Source organism: Ursus americanus, chromosome 15 (genome assembly GCF_024610735.1).
Source record: "Ursus americanus isolate L20-20 chromosome 15, mUrsAme1.1.p, whole genome shotgun sequence".
NCBI classification, from domain to species: Eukaryota; Metazoa; Chordata; class Mammalia; order Carnivora; family Ursidae; genus Ursus; species Ursus americanus.
In genome coordinates, this window is record NC_142141.1 from 7,128,283 (window position 1) to 7,151,604 (window position 23,322).

Sequence of the window (23,322 nt, forward strand, 5' to 3'; positions counted from 1 at the left end):
ACACATTCCCAAATACTTTTATATTTATAATCTCATGTTTAACTCTATCACAAACCTGTGAAGTAGGAAAGACAAACATTTTCGTTTCATTCAACATATTGGTAACTTAGGCAAATAGAGATTAGGTTAATGGCAGAGCCCAGATCTCTTGACTCTCATTCCTGGACTCCTACACTAAATTAAACCAGATCAGTCTTTTGGGATATATGTGAAAGGGTATGCAATTGAATTCTTTGTGGAAAAAAAGATAAATGAATAAGTTATTTAAATTACTATAGAAGTAGATAAAACAAAGTTCTTTTTCCCTTGTTGAGAATTTGCCTTTGATTCCCTCTGTGAAATGGATTAGAATGTTTTGTTAGGATTTAAGAAATATACAAACCCAGAAAAGGTACATCTCATATTCTTTTAAATGGATAATTTCTCCTGGGAGTTCTTTACATTCGGAAAATTCACTTTATTATTGCATTCTAAGGTTTGTGGCTTTAAATGCCATGGCATCTGAGTCTAACTTTTATTGGTGATATTTGTGGTTATCCCTTTCTGCTGTCATCCTCTCCCATTTCCTTTGTTTTCTTCCATAGATACAATTTGATTTATGAATGAGGGCATTTTGATTCTTCAAGATGTATTTTGGTGAATTGGTTCAATAACTTGTTATTGAAAAGCAAATCCATCAGGGACATATTTGCCTACTTCCCCTAAAAAGAAATCTCTCTCGTTGAGTCAACTGTTTATTCATCAGTTATGCTCCATTTCTGTATGTTATGAGGATATAGCCGCATTTTTTATTTGTTAAATATGGCCATAGAAGGCTTCAACCTGAAGAGCCAGCTTCAAGACTACTTCTAAAATTTAGAAATTAAACAAGTGTCTTCATCCATGACATAATAAGCACAATGTAATTCGGATTCTGGCTACACTTGCAAGGCCTTTGGTGCAGATGCAGAATAAGCTGGTGAGCCAGACTGAAAGACGCCTAAGAATGAGAAAGGAAAATGAGTTTACAGATGCCCCTTTATGTCACAACTTTGATGATCTCTTCCTTCTTAGTCAAGTCTTCTCCCTTTGTCACTCAGAGTTCTTGGGGAAACTCTGGGGTCATACCCCGAACCTCCCTGAGGGCTACCCTATGAGGCGTCATTCAAAACAGCTGCCCCGCCTACTGTTGCAGAAACCGGAGTCTTTGGTCGCATGTAGTCTAACTTTTTGCTTTCCTATGAAGGTTTTTAGTTCATTTGCATGAGTGTTAAGGTTTACTGTCTCAAAAACTGGGAGTTGCAGTGAAGAACTGCTACATCCCCATCCACTTTCAACCACGTTTATCATTGGGTGCCTTTTTGTCATGTTGTGGCCATATGAGAAATAGAAGCTGCCCTGTTCCTTCTTGGCACTAACATAAAAAAATGGAAAAATTTTGCTTTCTGGCTGCTGTGTACATTATTCATACTCAATCACCATATTGAGTTGGACTCTTTCCTTCCATGTAGCAGACATACCCTATTTTTTTCCTAGAAAATATAGCTTTCATGCAGCTGTTGTCTTTTCCACCAAGGCATTTGGCATATCTTTTCCCATCTGACTTCATATCAAAAACATCTGGAGAGCTTTGAAACACACAGATCTTGAGTCAATAGGTCTGGGGTGACTCTGGAATCTGTCATCTATAAAGCTCCACTGGTGAATCTTATGCTCCGCTGGGTTCCAAAGCATGTGTGTTAGGAGTCTCCGAGACCACCCATGGATTCACTGATTCTCTTAAAGGACCCATGGGACTCAGCATATAGCCCTACTCATAGCTGTAATATATTACAACCAAAAAAGGGAAAAAGCACACGGGGCAAAGTCTGGGGGAAAGCAGGTCCGAGCTTCCAGAGACTTCTCCTCATGTAGTCACCCAGGATGTGCCCAATTCCTCTGACATGGAATTGTGGCAAATGTATGGAATGTTCTCTACCAAGAAGATCATTAGAGACTCAGTGTCCAAGATTTTTATTGGGGGCCGGTCACATTGGCAATCTCTGTTTAGCACGATCCAAAATTCCAGACTTCCAGAAGGGAAGGAGGTATTCAGCATAAACCACATGGTTTATACAGTTTAGGCAAAGTGGGCCACTATTACCAATCAGGGAATGATGGGAACTCTCCCCAAATCCAAATTCCCACATGCCAGCTAAGGACCGACCTTGCAAACAGACCTTTTTAAAGATAACAGTCTCAGCTCTGGTGCGTTAACCTTTTTCTACACAGTATGTTAGCCAAGTTTCTGTGTTGGGTAGGAGGAGAAACTTCCAGATTAACATGGAGATTCAAGTGTTGAAATATGAAATCCTACTCCTTGAGGATTTTAATAAAATTCGTGCCATGGGAAGCAGGCCGTAAATGCAGGGTATGGACCACCAGACTCTCCAAGTCCACTTCCCCTTGGCTCTAGTCTGGCTTAGAGAAAAAGAGATCACAGAGACATTGAATCAACATGCAGCTAGCCACAAACTCACTTTTTATGTTCTGCTCCCCTTTCTTCTTTTCCAAATGGGAGTATTTAATTTTTGGAATGACACAATTATAAGTAATGAGCCTGGATAATCAAAAAGCCTTTTTCATATCCAAGTCACCGAAAGCTGTGAGTCACATGACCCCCCCCAAATCCCCGAAAAGAAACTATAATTTTAGTACTCAGCCTCATGGGCCACCAGGAATATTTGTGAGTTACCTGGGAATATTCATAGGCATACGTTTTTTTGTTAGCAACACGTAGTATGACACTTTAATTTTCTGAGGCTGGCGGCATCTCCCTGCATCTACAACCTCCCAAGATTACCTGGCAGAATAGAGTCATCTACCCTCAGACCTGTTGATGGCAAAATCAAAGGAGAGAGATGATTGTTTATTCTCATGGGAAACTTCCAGATGGAGACTAGACGTTTATCTGAGCATTTCATTATTCAAGTGCATTTCATTATTTAACTTGCACATTTTCTTCCTTCTAGACAATTAGACTTTAAGTTCCTTTCTATTTACTTTTTATTCAGTTCACTTATTCAGGTGAATAGAACAGCATGTACCTTGTGCAAAGCCCTTTGTGAATCTAATAATCACAGTCATTATGCAGCATTGCTTTTCAAGGTGCTAAAGTTTCTTCTTGGACCTGTTTTTTCGTGATTTTAATCACTTCTGCCATTTTTCTTTGACCCCTCCCATATCTCTACATCCTTTTTAAAGGGATGATGGCCAAAGTTGGACTCAACGTTTTTCAAGCCAAATATACAGCAGTCTGACATATTTCTAAATTCTCTACAAAAACTATTGAAAATTATATTACATATTTTTTAATTATTCAAAAAACAGGAAACACATGGCCCAATGTTCTCTTTCTTTAAAGTCATTGGTATAACACATAAAGTACATTTACCATATATTGGGGTATAATTCCCTGTCTGTTATGACTCAATTTTAAAAATGTATATTAAGAAGCAAGGATCTTTGGCAGTAAATGTATTCTAGATTGATCAAAATTAACTACGGGCCAGAAGCTGAGAAGAATACTCTGTATGTCTGAGTAATGTATAGCATCGAGGAAGGACCACGTCTCGATCCTGGTTGTCTAACTCTCCCTAACTACAGATTGTTCCTAGATGTTCCTGGCACTGAAAGCCCCTACTATACTTTTTCTCCTAATGGTACGCCCCTGCGTTCCTTAATTGTTTTCAGCTTGTGGTCTATTGTTAATCTCTAGCTTTTTTTTTTTTAAAAGATTTTATTTATTTAACAGAGAAAGACAGCCAGCGAGAGAGGGAACACAAGCAGGGGGAGTGGGAGAGGAAGAAGCAGGCTCCTAGCAGAGAAGCCCGATGTGGGGCTCAATCCCAGAACGCCGGGATCACACCCTGAGCCGAAGGCAGACGCTTAACAACTGCGCCACCCAGGCGCCCCAATCTCTAACTCTTTTCTGCTATGCTCATTTCTCCATTTCTCCTTGTCTTTCACTGGAAATTAACCCTCTGTCATTTGTCATTGAATATCATTGTATATATATTTCATATATTGAGACTATTGATATTCCCAACATCAAGGTAATTAAAAATCATGTATCCATGACTTAGAATATTCTCAACCTTACATAGTTTCATGTCTTTGGAAATTTGATGATGTTAGTCTTTGTATTTTCACCCAAGAAATATTCGAATGAAGTGAGTTCTGGGACTGATCTGGGTAGGTAGGAAACATGGAGCAGATCTAAAATTTTAGGAGTTTTTACTGAGAACTCCAATGTTGTAGCCTACATAAATGGCATGAGTGATACAAACTGCAAGAATTTTCCCCAAAGTATGTTCTCAAACTTTAAAAATACCATCCAACAAAAATGAAAGTGAATTCCAAAACAATGAAGAAGGCTTAGAAGGGAATCCGTAACATTTTCTGAGAATTCGATCTTTCAGTAGCTGTGGGCCCAGCTGTTTAACTGAAAGGCAAGTGTTGTGGGGCAGTGATCTCAGAGAAAGACATCGACTGTGCCTCCAGTGCATATCTTCCTTGGCAGGAAATAGTCGGGAATGTGTGTGTGTGTGTGTGTGTGTGTGTGTGTGTGTGTGTGTGTGTGAGTGTGTATGGGTAGTGTCTCCAGTGGGGGGAACGCGGAGATGCTAGACACTGAGCCCACTGAGTTTGCGCTATGATGTATACCTTTTCCAAATGGGATCTTACCCTACTCATTCTACAGATGACCCCTTGATTTGGTGGGTAGCTAGTATGGTATGTTTATTTCACAGTTTCACCCGTTTACAGCTTTTTTAAAAATATGTAACACTTGAATGGGGTTTCAGAGCAGACATTTCCTTTTAAACCCTTTTTTAAAAAATCACAAATATGATTGAACCAGACAACCACATTCCATCTCTTTTAATTCCCTCATTCCCATTAGAAACATTTTGTTAAAAGCTCAAGTGATTATACCCACACATCCTGAATTGTGAGAATTATCAAAAAGAGAAAAAGAACGAGAGCCTATGGTACAGGGGGTTATAGAAAAGAGAAGCGATGGTTTATTTCTGAAAAAAAAAAAAAAAAAGGTAAAGGCATACATTTATCCGAAAAGGAAACTAAAGAATGAAAGATGGCGAGATTCTTCTTACGAAGATTGAGGCTGAACTGAAGCCTTTATCATGACACACTGGTAAATCTCCACTTAATAATGCTGTTGGCAGAGCTTGACCAAGGAGCATGGGTGCACGTAATGTGCTTCTTGTGTTAGGGTGAGAGTGACTGGACTTGGAAAAGACAATTCTTCTGCAGCCTGCATGTAGGTTCTGGAACAAGTCCCCTTGTTACTCGGGAAGTTCAGGACTCAGGGCCAACATTCTCCTACTCATGCAGGATAAGCTACTCCAAGTAATCCAGCCAGAAGGATCAGGGTTCCGAGCAAGGCCAAGCTTACTTGTTCTAAGCCACTTGTTTCTGAGTAATGCAGTTCATGATCTGATAAGCATCATTCCTGGTCACTAGAGCATAGGAATAAGAGCTCCTCTTGGAGAGATGCAGGAGATCTGCTGCTGGGAAAGTGGTGCTCCGTGTCAGAGAAGCAGATAGAAATGGACTCGGTTCTACAAGTATTGATGGCAGCAGTTCAAAGTAAGACTCCTTAGAATCAGTTAAAAAAATCTTCCATTTCCATGCCTGATGTGGGGAAAGGGCTTTCGCATTGTTGAGGACTGGTGTATGTATGATAGTAAAATGATAAGACATATCAAATGGGGGAATGAAGCCCCAGAGCCTTTTCAGTTTGGATTCAGGGAAATGCATTATATCTTAGAAACAATTTTATTTTTGAGACTATTGACCCATTAACGTTTTCGTCATTTACATTTGATTTTTCAACGGTGGAACTTATTGGAATTTGGGGACGATTCTGCCGTGGTATTAAATACTGTATTAAAAACTCATCTTAGTATTGAGTTAGTGCAGTGACTTCCAGTGAATTGACTTAAGCCCACATTTCATTTTAATCAAAAACAAAAACTAGAAAATGTTACTCCCTGAATAGGTAACAATGCATTTTATAAGCACTGTAGAGATTTAGTAAATAGCATGTATGATTAATTTAGAAACAACCACTGACACTTGAGGGTTACTCAATACATATAATAGTTTCCTTCTCATTTTTTATATGAGGTAAATGCAGACTAGGGAGCCACTGAGCAAATAGTCAACTCTGAGTAGGTTTGTAATCTTAGGCTCCATGGGGATGTCTTTGGTAAAGATAAAAAGGGAGTGAGTTGATGTTTCTGCTACGAGACTCTGTAATGCTAGGACTTCTGCACAGCTTAAATAACGGTGGGGAATATTCCTTGAGGAGAAAAGCTCAAATGTCATTTTAGTCACTTGCAGCTCTACCGGGTTAGCGCACACACTCGGCTTAGAATACCATTTACGTCATCACCCTGTTCTGTTGAAGAACCATGACATGCAAACAATTCAACGTACTCTCAAAAATACATGTAGTACGCCCAGTAAAATACATTGGCTAGCATAAAAATCAAAGGGAAGAGTAATTTGGAATATCGGTCAACATTACTGGGGTTTTGAATTGTGAAATAATCAACAATCCTGCCCATCTTATCTCGGAACACAAACTTGAACTTGTCACTGGTTTTCATTGTCAAGTCACTATAGTCAACATTATCACCGGAGATTTCAATGCTGGCAAAGCTGATCTTCCGTTTAAAGCTGGAGATGGAACTGTTGATGATATTAGTAATATTGACTTCTTCTACTTCCTTTGCCGTCCCCTAGATCACAGACAATGCAGTTAGCTTGAAGATTTGACTTAGCAAAATAAATCGCGAGATATTATGTACTTGAAGCCTAAATATTGAATAATTAGGTTTAATAGAAAGTGGCATTAAATGCCTCAGACATAGGCCGGTGAGCCAGACTTGGCAGTCCTATTATCCTGCTTGTAGGCACTCATCCCTAGGTCAGCAGCTTGTGTCCTGTGAAGAAGAACCTTTCCTACTACGGCTATGCAGAGCTGTGTGCTCAATGCTCAGGCCCTGAGGTTAGCTGGTCTGGGTTCGAATTCCATTCTGCCTCTTGCTATTGTGAAATTTTAGTCACCTGAATTCCTTTAACACTCAGTTTCCTTGCCTGCAAAATGGTGATGGTATTAATACCTACCTCATGAGAGGGGTGGTATAAATATGTAAAGCACTTAGTAGGCGTTTGATGAATTCCGTTCTGTCCCAGTGAGGAGGGATTCATTGATTATGAGAGATAATAGAAATTGGCAGTGGCTAAAAGCCTCTGCCACACAAACAGAAATAATAATGCTCCCACGTATTGCACGGTGCGCTGGGTGTTATACGCAATTAATGAATCATCGAACTTTACATCAGAAAGAAAGAAAGAAAGAAAGAAAGAAAGAAAGAAAGAAAGAAAGAAAGAAAGAAAGAATAATGCTCCCTACAATTCCAGGGAGCCATCATTTTCCAGCATGCCTGGAATGGCATAGCATGTGGGGAGTGTAGTGAAGTGGGAGAAAGTGGAGTTTGGATCCTTGGCCAGGCCGCTTCCTAGCTGTGAGGTCTTAGATGAGCCATCTCACTGCTCTGAGTGGCAGATTCCGCAACCGTTAATTTGGAATACAGTGGTAGCCATCTGATAGGCTGTCGGGCGGACTAAAGGAGATGTTTAGCACACAACGAGTACTCTGTAGTGAAGCTATTATTCTACACACACCAAAATAAGGGCTTTCTGATGACTTAGGTGAAGAATTGTAGTAGTTCTCCAATCCCTTTTGGCCAATCTACCAAATCCAGATTTTTTTTTAAATATAATTAATCATTGTTCCCTTAAGGAAGCCTACAGGGAGTAAAATGAAATCCATATTCTTCTTTGGCCAGCACATGGGATCATTTGTCTTTGATAGTACGACTGTATGAAGCATCGTTCGTGTTAGTCAAACACAAGGGAACAAGGCAACTGGGTCTTTGGGCTATTCTGATTCATTTCCTCACCGTTAGACCCTGTGCGGTCCTGGCACTTGGCTGAAGGTGGGCATCTCTTCTGTGCGGATCCCTACCAGTTTCTTGCTTGTTAGCACAAGCTTTCGCATATCAGTGTTTATCAAACTGGGCTTCCAAAGACTCCCAGTGTTCCACGGGCCTGTAGTGAATAATAGTTAAGAGCATGGCTATTGCCCACTGCAAGTAAGAATAACTGGTGTCAGGCTTTGGAGCTAAGCAGATTTAGGTTCAAATCCTAGCTCTACCTCTTTACTTACACCCCATGGAATAAGTCACTTGCCCTTCTTGTACCTCAGATTCCACAATTATAAAAATGGAGATAGCCTTACTGGGTTGTTATGAGTATTTTAAATGATATTTGCAAAGGACTTGTGACTAAGTCTAGTGCATGTAAATGTTCAATTGATAATAATGACTATTATTGTTCTGAGAGCTGGACCACAGTGTTTCACTGCTAACTCAGATAACGGTAGTCTTTCCCAGTTAGCAAAGATGCTAATTGAGAAATCTGCTGCAATTTAATTTTTTCCATGCATTTTCCAGCAAGCCATTACTTGTATAATGTAAGAAAATAAGAATGCAACAAAAGAATTAAATAGTAAATACATATTAATCTGAAACGTGTAAGCAAACGATCACATTTGGTTTCATATTGGGTTTTTCATGGATGCTTGTTCTTGTGGCTGTGATTTCATGTTGCATACAGACAACAGTTATTTTTTGCTAGCAGATTAAACATGTTAATATCCCATTGTACTTGACGAAGAGAGCAGTCTTTTTCAAAAGGTGCCATGACGTCCAGATGCCCCCACCTGAACAAGGATGAGAATTGCTGGAGCAAAGTGAATCACTGGGGGACAGGAACTAGTCAGGGTCATCTCTACAGATCAGCACATGGCAAATGATGAATCATATACAGGGTTCTCAAAATTCTTACCCTATCTTTGGCTGCCATCTGCTGTAAGGAGCTGTAGTGGGCAACTGCGTATTCCAATAGGGCCCCAAACACGAAGCTGAAGCAGATCCCCAGGTACACATCGATGGCCTTTATGAAACAGTTGGTGTTGGGAAGAGAAGTGCGGGACCCAATCATCAGTGTTGTCATTGACAATACGGTGGTCACTCCTGGGAAAACAGGTAGGCAATGTTCCCACATCAGTAGCCAGTGAACCTTTCACCTTTACCTGGCAGACTGCCACTCTTCAGGAGTTGGCAAAGACGGACAGAACTCGGAAATGGAACAGCTCATTTTGAAAAATCTGCGATCGTCTAGGATTGATTTGTCCATCTTGAATGGATATGAGTGATATGGCTTTCTAAAGGTTCCACCTTCTGTCTTTCCATTGGAGGGGGATGTTCAGTATGCAAAATAACTGGTACTAGACCATCCCATCACAATTCTCTCTTATTACTGTAAAACATGTTTTAAAAGCCACTGTCTGTCTCTTTCTCTGTAAAAGATGTCTCAAGAAACCAACTCCCGGAACTGCCCTATGAATATCAGTGAAAAAACAAAACAAAACTGGAAGAAGGCAAAAAGAAACAAAAAAGGACCCATAACCCCAGTTCTTAGAAATCTCCTGTTGGAGGTGCTTACCAATGCAGGTTCTTGCAGGAACTGAATCAAGGGAAATCCAAAATGAAACCCAGGATAACACCACCAGGAAAGTGGAAGGAACGTAGGTTTCCAAAATGAAATACAGGACATTCCTCCGAAGCTCAAATTGCAAGACCAGTCGTGTATAATTTCCTGATAGGGTAAAGAAGAGATAGGAAAATCATGTCTCCTCACAAAGCACTTTCCCTATGGGACTTCTAATTAGCTCTATTCACATTAAGTTATCTGTTGCTCACCAAAACCTTGTTAAGCGTGAACTGTCATTATAGTTTCAATGAAAGAAATTGCTGTTGTATAGAATGAGATGTAGAGGGGTGCTGGTACCCCTACCCATGATCCTTTTCTTGTGCCTTTCTCTGTCATAGTATTCCTGGAGCATTGTACCTGCTGGTTTCCTCAACATCTACCCCACTAGACTGTGAGCCCTTGGGGGGCCGTTTCAATACTGGGCGTGAAGCAGATAATAGTGCCAAGCCCAAATCTTCCTGTCCTACCACATTGTGGAGGGGTTCCTGGGCCCCAAAGAGATAAAGTGGGAAAGGGATGGTATTTCTGATGCAGAATGCAACCCAGTTATTTTGCCTTTGTACAACGTGTCTCACAAGTCACCTGTTTCCTGTCGCGATCTGGTGACTAAGGTGAAATACCGTTGTATGGTGTACTGAGCAAGTCGCAGGTTTTCCAGCCCGCGCACAGAGTCGTTCCCTCTCAGCCAGCTGAACTCCACGTCATTTCCATCATAGCCCCCTGGCAAGGAAAACAGTGCCCTGGTCAGTGCAAGAAGGTAGCAGACTGAACTGGTCTGGAGAACACTACAATATGGAGGCAGCAGGAGCTCTGTCTTGATGGTGCTAAGTCCAGGGATGAATCCATGCAAAGCTTGGCGGGATTTCTCATGTGCAATTGCAGTGTCTCCTCCGAACAGGATGGCCTGCTAGGGCTGTATGCCATCAATCGAAAACTGGTTCCACGCTAAGAATTACATATACTCGGTAGGTGATAGGCCTCTAGGAGTAGCCGCCCTCATTATTTAAATGGTATTTATTGAACTCGTGTCTGTGAACACACACAGCCCTAAGCTCCATAGTGCCTTTCAGGACAGTCTAGCAGCTCTGGCAGTGTTCTCGGCGACTTTACAGTTGGTCTGTTCCTATTTCCATGTTGGCTTAAATGCAAAAACAAAAACGGAAGACAAGAAACCTGCAGCTAGCCCCTTTATTGATGTCTGTTAACATAGGCATTCAATAAATCTCAAAGCAGTTTTACTAATATAGTTCATAATAGTAATAATAGCTAAGTTTTATGAAACATTTATGGTAAGTCTTTTGTACGTGACGTCTCTACTGTTCTCACAAACTTGCAAGGTAGAAATTTCTATATTTCTTCACTAAAAAAATTTTTCTTTACAGTTTTTGAAATTGGGATGGATCTTAGAGTTGATACAAACATACATACATACAAACATATAAAGTAGAGCTTACCTTTTTTCCTAAAATATTATTCAATAAATGCTGTGCCTTGGAATCGAGGAACTGTAATGTTTTGCCCATTTTATACGTGAAAACTCTCAGATTCAGAGAGATTGCATAACTTTCTCAGGATAGCAAGGCAAGTTAAAAATAAAGGCAGGATTGTACCTTCAGAAAGTCTAAACCCAAAACCCATGGGTGATGATGGTGATGATAACAGCTATCATTCAGTGAGCAATTACATTTCTAAGTGTTTATAACATTATCATCTCATTTAATCCTCAACATATCTCTTCGAGAAGAGAGATGAGTGGTCAATAAGCACATGAAAAGATGCCCACCATCATTAACCGTTAGGGATAAGCACGTCAAAATCACAGGAGGGTACCACTTCACACCCGTAAGAATGGCTGTCATGAAAAGACAGACAATAACCAATGATGAGAATGTGGAGAAGCTGGAACATCGCCAGCGGGAATGTAAAATGGCACAACCACTTTGGAAAACAGGTTGGCAGTTTCTTGAAAACTTGAACATAAATTTACCATTTGATCCAGCCTTCCACTCCCATGTATCTGCCCAAGAGAAATCAAATCATGTCCACAAAAACTTGTACATGATTGTTCACAGGGGCATTATTCTTAACAACTACAGGGTGGAAACCAGCCAAAGGGATGTGGACTCTTTGGACTCTTTCATATGGAATAACGAGGAATAAAGCAACAAAAAGGAACAAAGCACTGAGACAGGCTCCAACATGTATGAGCCTCAAAAACATGCTAAGTGGAGGAAGCCAGATGCAAAAGACCACACGTTGTGCTGATTCCTTTTATATGAAATACCCAGAAAAAGCAAACTCATAGAGAGAGGAAGTAGATTAGTGATTGCCTGGAGGCTGGTGGTGGCAACGGGAGACACTGTAAATGGGCACAAGGGATCTTTTCGGTTGATGGAAAAGTTCTAACAATGAAACATGGCCATGGTGGCACTACTTGGCAAATTTACTAAAAATCTTTGAATTGTACACTTGATAGGGCTGAATTTTATGGCACGTACATTTTACTTCAACAGAGCTGTTAAAAAATAACCTTTGAGTCAGATATTCTTATTTTTCCTCCTTCACTGATGAGGAAAGTGGGGTCTGGAGAGGTGAGTTCTAGTCACCCAAAGCCACCAAAGCTAGTGACAGGGAAACACAGTGATCCCGGAACCTGTGATCTTAATCAGGGAACTGGTTTTTTTTCCCCCCAGGCTACTGGGAGATGGGACCCAGTGTGGGACTAACATTTTGTTACATCTTAGCTCGTGGTATGCACTATTTAGCAGTGGCTATCTCCCCTCCACAGGGCAGAGAAGTGGTCATGAGCTCTTAGAGGCTTTCCAGGTAAAAACTGCCTAAGGGCTTTCTCTCAGAAGCACCCCAAAATTTACTGTCCAGTTTGCTGTCCAAACAGGCCTAGGATCTCCAAGAAATAAGAAAAAATATATATCTAAACAAGTGAGTTGTACAAGCTTCTACTTGGATACTTTCCATTTCAACTATTAAATGCTCGCAATCATTACATTATCACAGCTCTTATGGGATGCTAGCAATTCTTTCCTAGGGATGGTGTTCAGGATTTAAAAAACCCTTTGTGAGGTTTCTGTACCCAAATAACTGCGAATAAACACTCAGTGAAAGCTTCCTCTGCTCACTGGGGATGGTATTCGTGCAAGCCGAGTGCTGAAGTTTCCAGGAGAATCTCACTCCCAGGATTTGAGATGAGTAGAGCCACTCACGGAGGGCAATTACTTTTTCCATGTGGGGCCGAAAATGAGTTCTCTTTTTGAGAACCTCAAGTTTTATTCTGCCCCCAAATAGTTGTATTGCTTTAAGGAGGTTTTGCATGCATTTAATCAATAGGGTAATTAATCTGCCTGTCTGAGTCTTTAATTAAATGTCTACCTCTGAAAAATGACTGCCGCCTCATAATGGTTGTGGTTCTTGGACATTGACCACTCGTGTTCTCATGTCAGAAGTGCCCGCTGCTCTCCAGTGCTTGACTATGGTTTTTCCTCCTCACACAACCATCCCTTGATGACTTAATGACTCCTATCTGAGGCACTGTTTCCCAAGGACACCTGGCACAGGCAGCACTTTCCCAAGTCCGGTGGGCATTTCGGAACAATGGAGATTTACTCAACGATGCCATTTGACACACATCAACTTAGAATAAATGCTCATCCCTCATCATAAATCCTCAGACTGCAGTTTAGATGCCCACTCCTGGCATTATTGTGTTAAGCTATGTATACATACACCAAACAACTTTTCAAAATTGAAAGCAGTTGTGTAATAAATGTCAGTGATTGCTTTGAATAGTTACCATTTTTAACCTCTGCTGTGTTCTTTCTGGCTTCTGTGTCTTCTCAGATTCTGAGTCCCACTCCTTGTCCTATAGACCCCCATTTCCTTGGCTGCCCTGTCTACTCTTAAGTAGAAACATTTAGTGCCAGGGGTGCCTGGGTGGCACAGTGGCTGGGCGCCTGCCTTCGGCTCAGGGCGTGATCCCAGCGTTATGGGATCGAGCCCCACATCAGGCTCCTCTGCTGGGAGCCTGCTCTTCCTCTCCCACTCCCCCTGCTTGTGTTCCCTCTCTCGCTGGCTGTCTCTCTCCCTGTCAAATAAATAAATAAAATCTTAAAAAAAAAATATTTAGTGCCAATGCACAATGGTCCTCCCCCAAAAGATGTAATGTTGGAAGGGTTGTCTTTGAGAGGTCTCTAATCTCTCTGGACAAACCCTCGGAAGGGCTGAATCAATTGGAATCAACACCAAGAAAAGAAAGGCTGCTGCTGTGGCTTTCTTCATGAATACACTGATCTAAGTCACCCAGGAAAACCATCTCAGGGCCTGCAGGATATATACTCACAGCTTTCCAGTTGCAACTTGCATGTCTGTGTGTCCATGGGGTATTTCGACAGGTCCATGTTACACGCAACAGTCGTTGTGATTCTAAGAAAGGAAAAATGGGTTCAAAAGGAGCGATATGGGGGAAAGGATACATTCCCTTTTAAGGGCCAGTCCAAGAGGACTTTCACCTTGACTCTTACAGTGAATGTGTGACGACTTGGAGCCTACGCTCAAAACATTCCTGAGGTTTTCTGTGTCAAGTAACACCTCCGAGATGTGGTCAAAGCTGGGGTCCAGAATGGAGGAAGCTGGAATGTGGGCGATGAAGAGGCAAACTTGCAACAGTATTGCAGAAGAGAATCACTCATTGGCTTGAGATACTTTTGCATCCAGTTTGAAAATTTAATCTTCATGACAAACCCACGAGGAGCTAGAACAGACAGCACTGTCACCACTGTCCCCATTTGGCAACAGACTTGGGGGCTTGCTTCAGCTCACACAGCTCTTAGTGGCAGAGCTGGGGCTGGGGCCCAGGTCTCCTGGCTGGGCAGTTCTCAAGGACCCTGTCTCTTGGAGGGGATCAGCATTCTCGGAGGAAGTAGAGGATGTTGGAGGGTCCCAGGCCCTGTGGCTCTTGGGCACCAACACCCAGAGACATTGAATTAAACATCAATAAAGCCCTCGCAGTGGAGATTTCAATTGGCCGATCTTTAACTTCCTTTTTTTTTTCCCCCAGTATCACTTATTTTTATTAAGCATCCTTATTTATTAAGCACTGTGCTGGGATCTTGGGGAAAGTGAAATGATGTGTGCATGGTACCACCTTGAGGAAGCTCACACTTGTTTCAGGGAGACAGAGAATGACACCAGCTACTGTTTACTGAGTGCTTACTCCAAGCCAGGCCCGGGGCGAAGTGCTTCACGGGCATTATCCCTTGGAATTTTTACAACAGCTTTATGAGGTAGGAAATATTATTCTCCTTTTGCTGCTGAGGAAACTGAGGTTCAGAGGGTCCAGCAACTTCCCTAAGGTCACAGAGCAGGGACAGAACAGGGACTTGCCCCCATATGTGTCTGATTCTAGAGCCAGGCTGTTAACCATCATCCGTTATCCATGTACAGGACAGACTGTGTTATGTGCAGAATACACAGACACACACACGTGCATGCATGTGCACACACAGGAAGGGGAAATTAATGTTGTTTGGAGTTGGGGTCAAGGGAGAGATCTAGTCTGGCTTCTTGAAGGAAGGGTTGGGGCTTTAGCTAGTTTTTGCGAACTTCAGTGTGGCTGAGGAATGCCAGATGGACAATTCCAAAATTCATTTTATTCGATAGCTCAGTCTTTGTTGCATCATGTCAGCTTCTTACTTGGGATCTAAGATAAGTCCCATGAATGTTTGGTTCCTGGCCTTCTCCCCAAGGACTGTGGGAGCATAAGCTTTGCTCGGTCCCTGCACATCCCTTGCACAGGCAGTGATGAGCCTCTGCCTGTGGGCTGCCTCTCTCAGCATCTAGGGAGCACCTTACCTAATCCGGCCAACCAGCCACTTGATGCACAACTGGGTGGAAGGAACTTTTGACCTCAGGGATTGGGGAAAGGGACAAAGGGGAGCCCATGGCTCCAGACGGCAGAGGCCTCGGGGCACTGCACTTGGCTTCTCTGTAGAAAAATGCCTCAGACAAATAGAGATGCATTCTGGGACAACTCTAGCTCCACTGAACCCCATGAAAAGAAAATTCCTCACATGGACCTACCTCTCTGCCACTCTTGCTATTCCCCTTATTCCATTGCTAGTTTTGTTTAAAAATTATTCTTTAAGACTCAGCTCAGAGTTCTGTGAAAGCCTCCTCTAACATCACCCAACAAAGCCCTAACTTACTCCCCATCTCTTCCCCGCCACCCCCCCCCCCCGGGATTCTGGACTTCCTTTGCTTATCCATCTGCATCAGAACAATGTCTCATTCAGCTCTGTAGTCTCAGTGTCCACTGTGGGGCCTGGCACAGAGCAGGCATTCAGTAGCTGCTTGCTGAGCCAAACTGAACGGAAGGAGGGCCCTTCTATTATAGGGACAAGAACCTAGGAAGGCAGGAGCATGAGAAGGGCGGGACCTCAGGGGGCTTGTTTGAGTGTTGGTCAGAACCACCCAGGATGTACTGATGCCTTTTCCTCCAGCCATTCCCCCATTCAGCCCTGAGGTGGAAGGGACCCGATCACCTGAGAGCATACAGGACTGTGCCATTGGAGAAGAGGCGGATGAGCCTGTTTCCCACAGTGACTTCGTGGAGGAAGGACTTCTTCGATTCCACAATGTAAGTGTCTGGCACCCAGAGGAACTCCACGAGACGCGCATCCAGGGTGAAGCTCTCGTTGCCCTCAAAAACCAGCCGCTGGTCCGTCCAGCGCTGTCTGAGGTATATGGTGGCCGTGTAGTCCTGAGGGGAGAGCCAGGTAGTGGAAATGGGTTGGGGGGGGGGGCGGAGAAAGACTTTGAAAATGGAAGGAAAGGGATGAAGTCTTACTTCCCTTCCCACCTCCACTTAGGTCAAGAGTACAGACTATAATAGACATTGGTGAACAAAGTCTTATTCTTGGGGGAGGGGCCTGTAGCAATAAGAGAACAAAGGACCTTATTTATTCTATACAATAACTCTCACTGCTGAAAAGGAGCCCCATAGGAGCATGTTTAGGGCCTTAACTTGCCCGCCCTCTGTCCCAGAGGCCCCACCAAGTTGTTGAAGGTTCTGGTGAGCTAAGTGCTTAGGTTGTCCAGCATTTACCCAGAATGCACAGCAGGCCCCCTTGGCAAGCTGCCTTTAGTGTCACTTTGTCTTTAATGGGTTCTCTTAAGTGACAGGATGGTGGAAAGCAGCTATGTGATTGTCGGTTTTCATCAGCTTAGCTTCTCTTCCGCTCTGGGAGGCTCCACGAGATACTCAGGCTTCCCCACTGTCCTTTCATTCTCTCCCCGGCTTCAAATGCACCCACTCAACTCCCTCATCTTTTCCCTCCTGGCCCTTGAATCCACTTTCCCCCTGATACTCAGAAGATCTATTTTACAAGAATCTTCTGCTATCCTGAGTTTTGGGATAGGTCTCCAGCTTCTGCCATTCCAAGTACCTGGGGGCTGTGGGTCTCTGTTCTGTTTTTCAGGAGCTAGAAAGTGCATTCCCATAAAACACAAGAAGGACTCCTCAGGTGGAAGATGAAGGGGCCACACTTACCATATTACTCTCTGAAATACTAGAAATACTTGCAATGTCCAGAGTCAGTGCTATCTGAACTGGTTCTCCTAAGAATGAAGCAAAACATCGGAAGAACTTACATAGAAACACCAAACATGCTACTTCAGCACAGTGTTTTAAAAATTAGAAGCTACGAAAGTAACACTGGCCTATTGGAAAATTTTAACCACTCTAGAAGTACATAAAGTGAAAGGTAAATTTCTGTCCTCCCCTTCTCAGGAGGAATCACTATGTAGAATGAAAAGAAAGTATGAAAAACTTTTGTATAAAAAATGCACAAACATATAAATAGCCTAATATGTAAGAGAGACCACACTGTGTTCGTGAGTGTGTAGTTTAAAGGAAGTGGTGGTATTTGCTACTTCTTACTTGGAGGATTTTTCCAATGGTGCTTGCAAGAGACAAATCATTTGAGAAATGTAGTATGAGATTTGGAAATTTGTGCACAGAGATCTTTTTTTCGTCCCCTCAAGTAAGTTCATTTACCACAGATGGCATTCAAGACTGCTCATGGTTGAGCTCTTGCTCACCTCCTCTTCCTCTACTCTCCAGGAAGCCTAAACTATTTAGAATTCCAGAATCTTTCCCCTGTGACCTGGTATACAGATATTGGGCCTCAGGCCAAACTCCTGAGCGCGCTGGTCTCAGCTCTTGAGACAGAGGCCTTGGAGCCACCATTCTCAGAGGCCGGGCCAGGGCAGTCTGTTTCACCTCAGACTGGAGATGTGAAAGAAAAGCCCAGGGGTGAGAAGGATGGGAGTTCACAGCTGGGAGAAGTTATTGAATCTTTCAGAACTACAGTTTTCTCACCTTTGAGTAGGGATAATGCTAGTGTCGTGGAGAGGGTTGAATGACATTAGCAAGTGGCAGCTTCTTTGCAGGGTGGTGGCATGAGGAAATATGTGTGAAGAAGGTGCTCGAAAACAATTATCTGTACAAAGTCCCAGGACTGTGTCTGTCACATAATAATAGAAGTTCACTAAATGGCAGTTGCCTTCTCTTCCCCATCACCTCCATAATCCTGGCTAGTTCTGGAAAAGGAACAAATTTACTCACCAGGTTAATAGCTGCAATAGCTTTCACTTGCAATAAATAAGTAGGGGTGCCTCAGGGGACGGTGACAATGGATTAACCAGGAAGAGGAGAGGTGGAATTCAAAGGAAGCTTAAAACCATCTAATTGGTAGGAATCAGACTAATTATTAACTGAAGGAAACCAAGCTATAGAATGTAGGTAGGAATTTGGAAATGGAGTTTTAGAACCAATGCAATTAAAAATAATTCAGCTAATACTTGGTGTGGATATTTGGTGGAAGAATGGGAGGTCTTTGAGGATAGACCCTGAAGGAGCATCTTGCTAAGTGGCTTTCTGCCCCTCCAGGCAGAACTTAAGAAAAGGAGCTTGGAGTCAGAGTGTTTGAATCTCGCGCTCACCACTTCGTAGCTGTGTGGCGTTGAGCAAATTGCTAAAGCTTTTTGTGCCACAGTTTGTCACCTGTGAGAGAGAGCTACTCTGCCTGCTCTGGAGGGTCGGGTTGGGAAGGTTCCAGGATCTATGTCTCAGTGTCTGGAGCACAGTGGGCAGTGGGTCAGTGTTATTTGCTCTCCCCAAGAAACGTGGAAAAAAGAACACGCACAGAAGTTCCACTCTGCTGTGCTTTCTGTGTGGTTTGTTTCCAGCTAGTCCTTCAGTTGGCTTCTTTATGGACCAGAACTTGCTTTCGTCCCCTTGAGTTATAAGAGTGAGCTGTGCCACCAGAGGGCAGCTTCCTCCTAGGAAAGAGGTCAAAGCTGGTTCCTGGACGGCGTTCCTAGGGCCTGCTTACAAACCTGCGTTCTGGCTCCCTCACTCCCTGAAACACCCTTTGGAGGTCTTGTCTCTTAAGGATCTCAGGGACCTAGAGCCTGAGGGGACAGACATTACAGAGAACACGGGCGCCCCACGGAACTCCAGGCTGCCACATAAATGGTGGTTCCTTTCAGAGACGGATTGCCAAGGTGTTGGGGCTTGTGCCTTCCTCTCTTTTTGACGAAGAACCCCTTGCCCCCGTTTCGGCCCAGGTGGATCTGGGCCTCACACTCCTTGGGTCCCCCCCAGGTTCAGAATGGGCACTTTGCCCAAGAACGTGTGAGCAGGCAGCAAGAAGGGCAGTATCCTGGTCTGTTTGGGGTTTGGAAGTCAGAGAAATTGGACCTAACCAGGGTGTACAGACTCATATGGTTGTCATTAGTGTTCAGCCGGGCCTGGGAAGACCAGGGGAGCTTGAAGCCTTCCTAGGTTTGTTAACTTAAGGACCTCAAATCTTTATTGTGTGGCTGTGAAAATGGTCTCTCTGATCTCCAACTGAGGTGAGTGTCATTGGCCCAGCTGCTGTGCTCTGAAATATTTACACTTGCTCTGAGGCCATGCTTCCCGCGGGCTGACGTCCCACCAGTGACTGAGTGTGGTGAGGATACGAAGGCACACTGTGCCTGGAAGGCACAGAGACAGGAGACTCCTCTGATGGGAGAACTTGGGCTCAAATTCTCCCTAGGGGCCTTTCCAAACACACACAGAACTGCACCATAGTCTAAGATGCCTCTGCCCAACCTTCCTGCCCTCCCTCTCCCTTCCCCCACGGTCAGCTTTCCTCTCTTCCCACCCCACGTGCTGTCATAGATATTGCCCCCAATAAATATCTCGCATGGATAATCACCTTTTGGTGTCTGCTCCTCAGAGGACCTGGACTAACCCACTAATCCTAGATTTGACCAGAGACTTTTATCATGTGAGGGGAGGAGCAGGAAGGGAGGAAAGGGGATTAAAATAGACCCATGCACCCCAATGAGGTGGCAGGCGCCATGCTTCATGTTCACCCACTGCATCTCCATCAGTCCCCTCCGTGAGGTGGAAGATACATCCCCATTTTACAGAAAGGGGGCTTAGAAAGCTAAGGCGCTTGGCAAGCAGTAGAGACAGGAGCCAAATGGAGGTTTGTTTAACTCCAAGTCTCTTTCTACCACTTTCTGTTTTACGTAAGGAGACACTAGCATCCACTTCGGTCAATCTCGCATTTTATAAACAGAGAGACCAAGACCCTGGGAGGAGGTATGGGACTGGTCTCATTCCCTCGCTCCTTGCCTCATGCTGTCAACAAATACCAGCTGACGACTTGCTGTGCGCCAAGCGCTGAGCTGCTGCTGGTGTTAGTGAGGCAGATAAAGCAAGACCCCCTCAAGGGGCTGCGGCCTAAAGCTGAGAGATGTCAAACCAGTGGCAATGATGGTGCTGCCCCGTAATGACTGTGATTTGGAAGTATGTTCAAAACAAAGTATGAACAATGGAGATGGGGCCTAAAGGAATCAGGGCTGCCTTCTCAGAGGAGAAAGCCTTTGATCTCAGACGTGAAAAATGGGCATTTTGCCAGGGAATCAAGTTGGAAGAAGCCATTCTCAGCTGATAAACAGTATCAGCATAGGCACGGAGACCGGGGAAGCCAAGGGGGTCAGGGAGCGTTTGGGGCGTGCTCCTGTCAGGGCAGGGCGGGAGGAGTTGGGGCAGGCAAGACTGGTGGACAAAGGCCGGGCGGGGAAAGCCTGGTGTGCCAAGGGGCTCTGGACTCTATGCCGAGGACGCTGGGACATAGGCAGGTATTCTGAGCAGGCAAAGGACCCAGGCAAGTCCTCCAGGTGGCAGAGTTCGGGGTTAGCCTTCAGTGACCAGGCTGAAAGCTGGAAGGCTAGGTGGTGTGGCCCCGGCGAGTTCCTTAAATAATGACACTGGAGGTGGGGGCAGAAGGAAGACCGTGTGTGAGAGATTGTTAGAGGCTCTGGTCACCTCCTCAACAGGGAAGAGGATTTCTTTTCCCACAGGTTGAGAGGCAAAGCACGTTCTTCAAAGTAGTGTGACAATCATTGGCTGTCCTCATCCATCATTGCTCATCCTTAACAGGTGGCAGACCAGAAAATGGAGGCAACTAAAATCCCCTGAAACCCTCCCCTGCATATTGCCTCTGTTCTTGTCCTTTTGAACTGATGTCCTGGACAAAAAGGATGACCTACCGCCAAAATTGGGCCTGAGAAATTTGTTATATCCTGCTGTGAGATTCTCAAAGCCGGGCAGGGAGAGCTTGTCACTTCTGCTGACCTCGACGTTGAACTGATTCCCCTGGATACATATCCTGGAAAAGAAAACGGGTGTTGGTGCATGTGCTTATTTATGTGTGACAAAGCGTGTACACACATAAACTGGAGCTTGTGTTTGCCTGTGTGTGTGTACGTGTGGTGCCCATGGACCAGCAGTGACTCTCCCAGAGAGAAATCTCTAATTTCTAGCTGCTGAGTTAATATGGCCCTATCCCACTCCATTTTATTACCCATTTGCCATACATCAGAATATCAAGGTACTTTGGGAAACCCTTCAAGTCGTCTTTAGAAAAAACACAAGGGGTTCATTCATCTATGCCCATTTCGGAAGCGTGAGTTCTCCAGATACAATGCGTGGCAGGAAGTTGTGTTGTCTGGGTGTATCAGGGAGGTGGATGGACTAGGCTTTATCTTGCCAATGGTAGGTAGGAGGACCCGCCGCCCTTCCTACTTCGTGCATATATGCAAAGCAATTCAGAGCAAGGTCGTTGTGAGGCAGCAAACTCACCTTGGAGTGAAGAGACTCAGACACATGAAGGTCAAGTGGAGACTGTTTTTCATGTTGATGAGGCGCTCACACAAAGACGGACCAAAGGAGAAATCGCCTGGGGAAACAAGGTGGGAGAGGTGACCCAAAGGGCTCACCTGCTGCAAGCCCACCTCCATCCTGTGGGTCATCAGCCGCAGTGTTTTCTCAGAATGTGTGGGGAGCAGCCTCATAGCTCCTGGTCCCTGCATGCCGTCCAGGAATGACTTCATTTTGGAGGATCACATTTTAAATCCAACCCAAATAAAGGCTGACACCTTGTTCAGAGAGTGGCTCACCAGCACCAGAAATGCAGCCAGTTCATCCTGGCCTGTGTATCTGGAGAGCCCCGAGACTGTCCTTATCCTGACTTTGCCAGGAAGGACACCCCCAGCTATGCAGTCACCCCGGCAGTGCCATTTATCCAAGGGTCTAGGCCTGTTAAGCAGGTCATGTAGACAGGAAATGGAAACTTCCCAATAATAAACAAACTTCCCAAGAACCTTCCCTGTTCCAAAGAATACATTAGATACTTTCCCAGCGATCTTCTCACTCCACTGTCACCATGCCTTTGTGAGGTGGGCAGGTTAATCCCGTATTGTGATGAGGAAACGGGCTCACAGAAAGGTCACTGTGCTACTGAATATCAGAGGAGACTTGAGCCCAGGGATGGCAGCCTCGCACCCGTGATACTGGCTGCTCTCCCAACCTCCCAGACCTGCTCCCTGGGTGCTCTGAAGCCGTTCAGCTGGTTGGGTGGGTGAGCATCGTGTATGCGTGAGGACGGTCAGGGAAGACATGGCCCGGGGGCCTGGTCTCCTCAGGCTTGGGAGCGCCTGTCAGATGTTCCCCCTGAGAGAGTAGCCAGCAGCCAGACAGGTGAGCCTGTGACCTGTCATGCTGGTGACAGCAGAGTGGGGGTTCTCGGGTGCGGCTCGGGCCTTGTGCCGAGGCAGGCAGCCCCAGGGTGGATCACCCCCTCCTCTGTGAACCAGGCCACTTTCAAGAGTCTGGGCATTCTGGGGCTTAAGGTGCCATTTAGCCATTAATCAACTAATATTAATTTTACTTAGAAAACAAATACACACTCATTGTAGAAATGAAAACAAGATAGAAACGTAATATTAAAAGTGTAAGTCCCAATGATGTGTCAATGTAGGTTCATCAGTTTAACAAATGTACCACTCTGGGGGAGGGGATGTGATAGTGGGGAAGCTGTGCATGGGGTGGGGTAGGGGGCTCAATTTTGTTGTAAGCCCAAAATTTCCCTAAAAAAATAAAGTGTAAAAAAAAAAAACTGCCTCTTCCTCACTTCTGTCTAGTCTCACACCTCAATCAGTTGTCTCTTAACAGTTATGTATTCTAAGCATATATTATTGTATATTTATATACATGTGTATCTATATGAAGAAAAGAATTAAAAA

The 23,322-nt window shown here is 44.2% G+C and overlaps 1 protein-coding gene across 1 annotated transcript; it reads right to left on the reverse strand.

The window, feature by feature from the left end:
- Positions 1-4,870: 4,870 nt before the first annotated feature.
- On the reverse strand, positions 4,871-21,973 carry GABRP (gamma-aminobutyric acid type A receptor subunit pi). The gene is made up of 9 exons (XM_045792150.2): positions 21,881-21,973; positions 21,289-21,407; positions 17,228-17,295; positions 16,221-16,438; positions 14,021-14,103; positions 10,249-10,386; positions 9,619-9,771; positions 8,959-9,146; positions 4,871-6,785 (listed from the first exon to the last, which is right to left on the reverse strand). The coding sequence occupies exons 1-9, from the start codon at positions 21,931-21,933 to the stop codon at positions 6,483-6,485; spliced, it is 1,323 nt and encodes a 440-aa protein (XP_045648106.1). The 5' UTR covers positions 21,934-21,973; the 3' UTR covers positions 4,871-6,482.
- Positions 21,974-23,322: the final 1,349 nt, after the last annotated feature.

What these genes read in the sequence shown, in the direction of transcription:
- GABRP (XM_045792150.2), bottom strand. Translation starts at nt 21,933, where the DNA reads ATGAAAAACAGTCTCCACTTGACCTTCATGTGTCTGAGTCTCTTCACT. An exon ending in GTATTTCAGAGAGTAATATG is followed by an intron (nt 16,439 to 17,227) that starts GTAAGTGTGGCC and finishes CTCTCCCCTCAG; the next exon opens with GACTACACGGCCACCATATA. An exon ending in AGATGGCAGCCAAAGATAGG is followed by an intron (nt 6,786 to 8,958) that starts GTAAGAATTTTG and finishes TCTGTGATCTAG; the next exon opens with GGGACGGCAAAGGAAGTAGA.